Source organism: Gracilinanus agilis, chromosome 1 (genome assembly GCF_016433145.1).
Source record: "Gracilinanus agilis isolate LMUSP501 chromosome 1, AgileGrace, whole genome shotgun sequence".
Lineage (NCBI taxonomy): Eukaryota > Metazoa > Chordata > Mammalia > Didelphimorphia > Didelphidae > Gracilinanus > Gracilinanus agilis.
In genome coordinates this window covers 766,636,886-766,646,888 of record NC_058130.1, presented here as the reverse complement: position 1 = coordinate 766,646,888, position 10,003 = coordinate 766,636,886, and the positions used below count along the sequence as shown (strand labels likewise).

The 10,003-nt window shown below is 41.3% G+C and overlaps 1 protein-coding gene across 1 annotated transcript in view; it reads right to left on the bottom strand.

Annotated features, from left to right (window-relative positions):
• Nucleotides 1–346: 346 nt before the first annotated feature.
• Nucleotides 347–10,003, bottom strand: part of CCDC60 (coiled-coil domain containing 60) — a 73,011-nt gene continuing 63,354 nt past the window's right edge. The window contains exons 9-11 of the mRNA XM_044685448.1: nucleotides 5,544–5,675; nucleotides 4,022–4,211; nucleotides 347–451 (exon numbers count right to left, since the gene is read on the bottom strand). Coding sequence (XP_044541383.1) covers nucleotides 347–451; nucleotides 4,022–4,211; nucleotides 5,544–5,675 — 427 coding nt within the window. The remainder of the gene's footprint in view (nucleotides 452–4,021; nucleotides 4,212–5,543; nucleotides 5,676–10,003) is intronic.

Genomic DNA, 10,003 nt, shown 5'->3' with positions numbered 1-10,003 from the left:
TTTTCTTTTACAGCTTCCATCCTTTTTGAGGGAGAAGATGAGCCCTGGCCATAGGCAGGGATGGAAACCAAGGTCTGACTTGCTAATTGAGTTGGTTAAGAACAGGAAATGAGGAGCTTGGGAGCTCTGACCAGGACTGGCCAGGAGGGAGAGTTGACTTTCTTCCTATTGGATGCTCTGTGGATTCCCATGGAAGTTGGGCCCTAGCTGAGGGAATCACCGCGAAGACTGCCTCGCTCCAGCCTCCCAAGTGTTCTCCTGCTTCCACCTACATTCCCCATTTTTCTCAAGTGTTCCCATTGCCAGGCTGGGCCGCCCCTTGGGGGAACCTTTGGCTTCGACCTTTCTAGGGGGGTGGGGCGCTGTGGGATCTCATAGGAAGGTTGACTCGAGTCCGAAGCCACCTGATGTAGTCCACTTGGGGCATTTGGACAATATGTTCTCGGACAAACTGTGGGAAGAAATGCAGAAAAGCAGTGAGAAGAGCAGCGGTTTCCTCCCTTTGGGGAAACAGAGTCATGGCATCTCAGAGTTGGAAGGACCTTGAGGACAAGAGTCCGGTGGATGGCGATGTGCATCCCCTCTCTTGATGCACCTGACTGAAGACCTCTAGGGAGAAGGAACCCAGGACTCCCAGAGATGGCCCATCTTATTGGTGGGGAGGTAGAATAGTGTGGTGGAAAGAATGCTAATTCTGGAATGCAGAGGGACCTGGGTTCAAATCCTACTCCTGACCCTTGTGAACAACTTGAATAAGTTAATTTTCTCAGAACTCAGTTTCCTCATGTGTAAAATGGTTGGACTAGATGGCCTCAGAAGCCCCTTCTAGCTTCAGGTCTAGGATCTCATATGTCTCAAGACTGGGGTGGAGTAGGGTATGTCTTCAAGCCAGGAACCACCCACCATTACCCAGCGGAAGGAACCAGCTGGAGGGCTGGGTTCAAATCTTGACTTTGCTTCTTCCTACCTATGTGACCTTGGGAAATTCATTTATCCTTCTAGGCTTGGTTTTCTCCTCTGAGAGGGTTTGCATTTGAGGTTCCTTCTGAGGCTCCATCTCAAGACTTTGTTCAACCTTGTGACCATGGGACAAGTAATTGAGTCTTGGAACCTCAGCAGCCTTATCTATAAAATGGGGACAATAGCTTCTGCTCAGGCCAGCATCATAGGGTTGTTCATAGGATCACAGATCTGGACTTCAAGGGAAAACTGTTTCAAATCCCTCATTTTGACATGAAGCTCAAAGGAGGGAAGTGACTTGTCCAAGGTCACACAAGTAGTAAGCAGAAGAATCGGGATTTGAATCATAGATCATAATGGGTTGTAGGACTAGAACTGTAATGGACCTTAAAAGTTGATTTAAGTATGTACCGCTTATTTTACAGATGAGGAAATGGATATTCATTGAAGTTAAGTGACTTGCCTAAGGTCATGCATATATTAGGAAGAGGAAAAACTGAAATTTGAACCCAGACCTCTAACTCCAAATCTGCAGTTCTTTTCCATGAAGCCTCAATTGCGAAGAACAAATATGAAAGCATTAATTAACAAATATGAAATTAATTAACAAATAACCATTTATTAATTAATTGTTATTAATTTGTTATAGTGTTATAAAATTAATTTGTTATTAATTAATGTTAATTAACACATCAATAAATTAAAATCAACAAAATACAAAAGATAAAAAAACCAATTTTGTAACCTTAAAGGTCTCTATAAATCTGGGCTATTATAAATGTAGTCATTTTGGAGAAAATTGCTTATCTTTCTTATTATTTTCCTTTTCCCCCTGCATTTCCTCTGCTATTTTTCATCTTCAACAAATTCAACAAACATGTGATGTGTTTCCTTTGGCATCCATGAAGGAAAGTCTCTTAGCATATACAGCCCCATCTTCCCACAGCTTTCCTTGGTCTGGACCCTGAAGCCAAGGGCTCTGCACATAGTTATTTCATTTAACTTGACTTGGGAAAGGGCATCGCTCTCCTATCTGGATTTCCTAGGACATTTCCCTGGCATGGACATCTCTCTTTTGTACATTCCTTGAGGGAAGACACTATTTTTTTGTCTTTGTATATTCATGTACACAGCCCATTGCCCTAGACATAGTTTTGTTGCTCTGGTTCAGTTGTTTTATTCGTGTCCAACTCTGTGCCATTTCCTTCTTGAGGCCATTTGACAGATGAGGAACTCAGGCCATCAGGGTTAGGTGACTTATCCAGGGTCACACAGCTGGGAAGTGTCTGAGGTTGAATTTGAACAAAGGTCTTCCTGACACCAGGACCAGCATTCTACCCATTGTGTCACCTAGCTGCCCTTACATAGCTGCCCTGGACATAGTAGTTATTTAATAAATAGTATTCATAGGATCAAGTGCCAGAAGAAACCTCAGAGGCCTTCTAATCCAGCCTCCCCCACCCCCAATTTTAAAATGGAAGCATGGGTTGGGGGCAGCTGGGTAGCTCAGTGGATTGAGAGTCAGGCCTAGAGACAGAAGGTCCTAGGTTCAATTCTGGCCTCAGACACGTCCCAGCTGTGTGACCCTGGGCAAGTCACTTGATCCCCATTGCCCACCCTTACCACTCTTCTGCCTTGGAGCCAATACACAGTATTGACTCCAAGATGGAAGGTGAGGGTTTTTAAAAAAAATAAAATGGAGGCATGGAGAGAAGATGGGTTTTCCCTCAGGTCATGCAGACAAACAGCATCAAAGTAAAGACTATTAAGTTTAAGACTGAAGAGACCTCAAAGGTCCTCATTTGGCAGATCTCTCTGGGGAAAGGATTTGCTCCAGGTCACAACTGCCAAGAGATGGGATTTGAACCCATTCTTGCCAGATTCCTGACCCACTCTCTTTCCCAGTACACCAGCTAGGTGGTACAGCAGATAGTGTTGGGCTTGGAATCAGGAAGACATCTGCATGAGTTCAAATCTAGCCTTGGACACTAGCCGTGTAACCTTGGGCAAATCACTTAGACCTGCTTGCCTCTATTTCCTCATCTGTAAAATGAGCTGGAGAAGGAAATGGTAAATCACTCTAATATCTTTGCCAAGAAAACCTCAAATGGGGTCATGAAGAGTCAGACATGACTGAAACAACTGGCCAACAACATCCCTCTCTTCCCACTAGGCTTTGTTGCCTCTTCGATGATTTTATTGAATTGACTGATGTGCTGACCAGTTGGAAAGCATTACCTGGAATCTTAGGGCTTGTAGCCAGGCTTAATATACTTCCTCCAACTGGAGGAGAGTTAGTTCCCCAGGAGGGACTGAGTCTATGATGATCAGGTCATTCATACACAGTTCCATCCACCATATTTCTGATATTGGTCTTGTTCTAAGATCCCACCTCCATAATCCAATGGCATGACTATAGCAGAGAGCAAACTAGAATCAGAGGAAGGGGAACCGTCCCTGATAGCTTTCTCCAGGGATGCAAGCATGATTTGAAGGATTCCTGCATTCTATGCAGTGATCCTTGAGATCTGTGCTCACACAAAATATGAGGCTTCAGTTAAACAATTCTAGAGAAGTTTCTAGATTGAAATCATCTTGAGCATATCCCCAGCTTTGCTTGATGTTCTCCAGATGAGCTCTGCTTACTCTACCACCTCCATGAGAGGGTGGGCGAAGGCTGGCTCTCTGTTGGCCAACATCTTTGCCTGGAGGAGTTCCTGAGCCCCTCAGCAGAATCTGGTGAACCCATGGATGGCTGTGGGTTCCAGAGCATGGGGTAAGTCTTTGAAGACTTTTTTTTACAATATAGATCCTCTACAAGAGAGGTCACCTTAGCTGCTCATTACTACCCGAGTGTGAATTCTTTTCTCAGATGAGCAACTTTTACCTAGCAAGATTCAGAGTTATCAGGAGGTCTGCACAGGAAAGTTGAAATAAGGGCAATGGGGTTAGAAGTTAGAGAGATCCCAGCCTACTAATGGGCCATGGATGGGACTAGAGAGGGAGAGGGATTGCTGGAAGTGGATAAATGATCTAGGGACCAGGCTCTGTTGATGCTTACCTCAATGGCCACAGCGATGTCTGGGGAGCACAGCTCCCACGAACGGAGATCCTGAAGCACTTTTAGCAGGACGTGGGGTCTGATTCGGAGGTCTAGATTCTCTCCATGCTTTTGTAGTTTCTGTAGGATTTTCTTGGCAGGGCGGTATCTCTTTAGATCCTCCGGGAGTTTGGATAATAAATCAAAATACCTTTATTTCCAACAGAAGAGATCCCATCACAGGAGGTTCAAAAGAGGTTTTCTTTGAGAGCTTCTCAAGCTCATGAGATGTCCCAAAGTAGTGGAGTCAGAAGGATGCTTGGACTCAATTATCTTCATTGCACAACAAAGTGGTTGGAGTAGATATTCTCTAACACTGATTCTCAGCTCTGATATTTCCTGCTCTAAGCCCCCTTCTAGTCCTGACATTCTTTGTTCTAAGCCCCCTCCCAGCTCAGACATTCCCTTGTTCTAAAGATTCTCCCAGCTCTGAAATTCCCTGTTCTAAGCCCCCTCCCAGCTCTGACATTCCCTGTTCTAAGTCCCCTCCCAACCCTGACATCCTCTGTTCTAAAGGTGCTTTAGATGATTCTATGTCTTAAGATTCCAAGTTGCTCCAGGCATCTAAAAATATTTGCTGGTTGTCCTCGTACCTCTATCCTTGGCATAGTAACTAACACACAGTGGGCACTTAATAAATGTTATGTTTGTTGATTGAGACCAACCCATCAGGAAATTACATAGAAAGCCCCTAAATGGGGAGACTAAAATCATTCCTCTGTCTCTAAAGTCTTTGGTTCTCTTTGAAAATGTTCCCTTTATTCCCAGAGTTGTTTTCCCTCATCCCACAGTTCTCTGTTTTCTGAATCTGCGTATTTCTTGGTTCTCATGAATCTTTATCAGAAGCTATGATGCTACATGCATGCTCCCTCTCCTATTTTCATATGTATGGTTTCCCCTCATTAGAATAGAATCTCCTTGAGGTCAGACACTCGTGCTTTCTTATATTTGTACCACCAGTGCATAGTACAGTCTGAGGCACATAGTAGGTGCTTAATAAATGCATTTTGATTCATTCATTCTGACTCCTGAGTTCCCTTCCAGCTTTAGATTTATGATTCTATGATCAAGGATGAGATACCACCATGTTGCATGATGGAGGGGAGCCTGGCCTGGGACACAAAATCTGGCTTTGAACCTACTCTGCTCCCCAAACTTGTGTTGTCTTGGGCAAGACCTTTTTCTTCTCTAGATCTCACTTCTTCCTCTGTAAAATAAGAGTCTTAGACTAGGCATTTAAGATTTTTTCTAGTTCTGATTTTCTATGAAAATTTTTTTGTGGTTTTCAGAACCAAGGATAGAGACTTCGCTGAGCTCCAAGTTTGGGGTTGTTCTGGGGATCCTACCTGTGGCAAGGGACCCTCTTGAGGGTGACAGTTCTCCATAGTCCTAAGAACACTTGGGATTATTAATATGCTAAAAAGACCCTCCCTTGTCCTCCATCCCTGGGACGGTTCAGATTGGGCTAGTGTCCCTTCCTTACCAGTGGTTTGCGATCTCCTCAGCATCTCCTCTTGCTATGGCGAGTGGATGTCTCATTTTTTCTACATCTTTGTAAAAATTGGTGGCAACGCCAAAAGATAAAAATTTCTGGATGCCTCTTTCTTCCTGCCTCCTGTAAAACAAGTTATAAGAGGGGGAGAAAGTCAAATCTATTTTTCAAATCTAGCTCACATCACTTCTTTCAAGCAGTAAACAATAACTCCTCTGGAACAAATGACAGAGGCATTCATTTATGCAGTATTTTGTCCTTTGTATTCTAGTTATTATCTCTCTGGAGCCTCAGTTTCCTCATCTGTAAAATAGGGATGACAATATAGCATCCACCTCACAGGGCTGAGTTGATCATCAAATGAGATAAGGAGGTATTCATGGTACTCTGTAAACCTTAAAATCACTACATAAATGTGAGGGCAGAGATCTTGCATTATTTATCAGTGTTCCCAATGTAGGGGGCAACCAGGTGGCCCAGTGGAGAGAGTGCCAAGCCTTGAATCAGGAAGACTCCTCTTCTTGGGTTCAAATCTGGACTTAGACACTTAATAGCTGTGTGACCTTGGGCACAAGTCACTTAACCCTGTTGGCTATCTTCTGTCAAATAAGCTGGAGAAGGAAATGGCCAATCACTCCTGTATCCTTGCCAAGAAAACCCTCAATGGAGTTATGAAGAATCAGACACAAATGAAAATGACTAAATAACAACTATAAATGTGAAAGGCAATTTTAAACATATATGTAACCACACATGTGTGTATATATACACAATATGTACACGTGTATATATAAAGGCATTATATAAAAGGAATACAAGATAAATTTGAGAGGAGGTACAGTAGGAGTTGTGGAGAACCAGGAATGGTATTAGGTACAGATTGGTTTGAGCTGAATCTTGAAAGGAACTTGGAAATCTAAGAGGGAGAGATAAGGAGGGAATGTTTTCTAGGGCTCTAGAAGTGCAGAGCGGGATACAATTGACATGGAAGGGCAGGGAGTGGTGGCCAAGGATGGGAGCTCCAGCCTACACATTCTATATAATTCAGTACCTGAGGGATTCTGAGCGATGCCATAGGAAAGCTGATGTCAGGTCTTTCTCTGATGCATTGGTAATGTTTATCTGACTGTTGGTCTCTTTTTAAGAGATGGGCAAAGGGTAACTGTCCAGCACCTAAGCAGGTGAAGACCTAGTCTTGTCTGCTGGTCAGGGTAGGATGGTGGAGTGGTCCTGATATCTGCTGCTTCAAGAGGAGGGAGGAGTGTTTCCCAGATGCTTATCTTCTTTATTGAACAGGTAAATCAGTCAAGAAGAATTTATTGTTAAGGACCTACTCTGTTCCAGGCTCTGAGGATGTAGTTACAAAAAGGGGAATAATATTTGCTCTCAAAGAACTGGTCAGTTCTGCCCCAGAGTTCACTTCAGTATTGAGTTTCTTGCCTCCCCAAAGGTAGGAACACAACTAGATGCTAGGTAAATCTTTATGAGATAGTTGAACTTTTTATAGTATCATTTTTTTTTGTGAAACTGGTCCAAATGGTTTGTGTCCATGGGATCATGGGGTTATTGGTGGTGGTGGTGATGGTGAGGGGGAGAATATTTTGGTCCCAAATGTAGCTGAGAGTCTTTCTCACAAGCCAGATGTGGTCCAGATGGGCAGCTGGCATTTGTAAGAGATTACAAAGCAGCAAGTGGTGACTGTTAGTGACTGAGGATGAAGCCAGAATATTGATTTCTCTCTTAGCTTCTCCTTGAGGACGCCAGTCCATCAACAACACTGATAGAATCCCATCTGGTAAAGGTCCTTCTTTTATGTGTTCTTGCATGTGGACACAAGAAACAAAGGAATGAACCTGGAGGGGCTCAATTAAATGCACCACCTAGCCAGCTCATGGACGAGTCCCAAGATATGTGTATTTAATGTTCATACCAATATCCTCCTCATTTTTGGCAGGCAGAGTGGCCAAGAGAATTTATCTACTTTACTATAAGAATAGATTTTTACATTTATTGGTGACAGAATGGGCTGTAGGTTTTCAACATGGTTCCTTTCAGACTGTTTTGTTCTCTTTGACTGACTTTGAAAAAAGGAAGATGTTTGCTTCATTTTCCCTCCTACCTCCATCTCTCAGAATCCCACAAGTGACTTAGAAAGGTAGACTTCACCACCCAGACTTATTCTTTCTTCTGAATCACACTGCTTCCCCTCTCTCTTACCCTCATAGTCTACCTGCTGCTCTGCTAGACTTCTGGTCCTTCTCTTCAGACATGGCTCTATCAGAGGGTTCCTATCATCCCTTTCCTCCCTGAGCCCCACATCCCATCTAACATCAGAGGTATGTGGAAGCAAGCTGGAATAGATTATGAATATATAGAACTTTAATTAGAGTGTTTCCAGGATCACTGAAGGAGGGGAATGACTTGGCCACAGCTTGTCATATAGTCCATATGTGCCAGAGATGGACTTTGAACCCAAGTATTCCTAACTCAGTCCAGTCTTCTCTTCACTAGGATATGCTGCTTTGTTTGTTTAAAATTATTTTTGTTTAAATTTGTTAAAAGTTTTAAATTAAATTAATTTTATTTATAATTTATATATTTAATTTATTTAAATATTAAGTATTTAAATAATAATTTAAATTTGTTTAAAATTAAAGAAAATATCTTTTCTTCTGAAAATATTTTCTTTAAATTTAAACTTTTTTTAAAAATTGAGTTCCAAATTCCGTCCCTTTCTCCCTCCTCCTTCTTCCCTACTCACTGAGAAATATGATATCAATTATACATGTGAAATCATGTAACACATATTTCCATATTAGCCATATTTCAAAAAAAAGCAAAAAGAAAATTCTACTTCAGTTTGCACTCAGGTTTCATCAGCTCTCTCTCTCTGGAGGAACAAAGTATTTTTTCATAATGAGTTTTTTGGAATCATGTGAATCACTGTATTGATTAAAGCAGCGAAGCCTTTCACAGTTGATCATTTATTGCAACGTTGCTGTTACTGTGAACAATGATCTCCTGGTTCTTTTCACACCACTTTGCATCAGTTCATACAGGTCTTGCCATGTTTTTCTGAAGCCATCTCTCTTGTTATTTCCATAGCACAATGTGTTCCATAACAAACATTTGCCAGGACTTATTGGGACATCTAGATGGTACAGTGGATAGAGTGAGAGACCAGGAGTCAGAGGAGCCTGTGTTCAAATCTCAGACACTTCTTAGCTGTGTGACTCTGGGCAAAAACACTTCACCCTGTTTGCCTCAGTCTTCTTATATGTAAAATGAGCTGAGAAGTAAATGATGAAACACTCCAGTATCTTTGCAAGGAATTACCAAAGGAATCATGAAGAATTGAACACAGCTAACTAATGAAACAATAACAATTTGTTCATTCTCCAATTATTAAGCATCCCCTTGACTTTCAATTCTTTGACACCACAAAAAGTGTTGCTATAAATATATTTGTACATATAAATTCTTCCCCTTTTTCTTTGATCTCTTTGAGATATAGACCGAGTAGTGGTATTGATGGCTGAAAGGGTAGGTATAGCCATTTGGGCATAGTTCCAAATTGTTCTCTAGAACTGTTGGACATTGGTTCACTACTCCACCATCAGGTCATTAGTGTCTATTTTCCTTTCATTCCCTCTAACATTTGCCATTTCTGGTACATGTGAGGTGATACCTCAAAATTTTAAAATTTGCTTTTCTTTAATCAATAGGGATTATTAACTTTTTCATATGATTATAGATATTTTTGATTTCTTCTTCTGAAAACTACCTGTTTATATCCTTTTATCATTTATCAATCAGAGAATGGCTTTTAAAAAATAATTTTCTTTCAGTTCTATACTTAGTATATATGTTTGAAAAATCCTTTATCAAGGACATCTATTATAACTTTTTTTTAGTATTACTTCATTGTCCATAACACCTTTTAGCAAAATATAGTTTCTGTGATCATACTTTTTAATTAAATCTATTTAGGTTTTTGCTTTGTCTGAGATCGGAATCGCTACCCCTGCCTTTTTTATTTCAGCTGAAGCATATTAGATTCTACTCCAGCCCTTTATTTTAACTCTGTGTGTGTCTTTTTGTTTTACGTGTGTCTTTTGTAAGCAACTTATGGTTGAATTCTGGTTTCTAATCTATTTTTCTATCTACTTCTGTTTTATGAGCGAGCTCATTCGCATTCAATTATGATAGTTGTGAATTTCCTTCCATCCCATTTTCTTCTTCGTCTTCCTCTCTTTTTATTTTCTCTCTCTTCAAACGTCTATTTTGCTTCTAACCAATGCCTCCCTTAATCCAACTTCTCTTTTATCTTCCCACTCCTTTTCTCTTCTCCTCTTCTCCTTTTATTTCCCTCTTGGATAAGTGGCACCTCTATACTTTCTCTCTCTCTCTCTCTCTCTCTCTCTCTCTCTCTCTCTCTCTCTCTCTCTCTC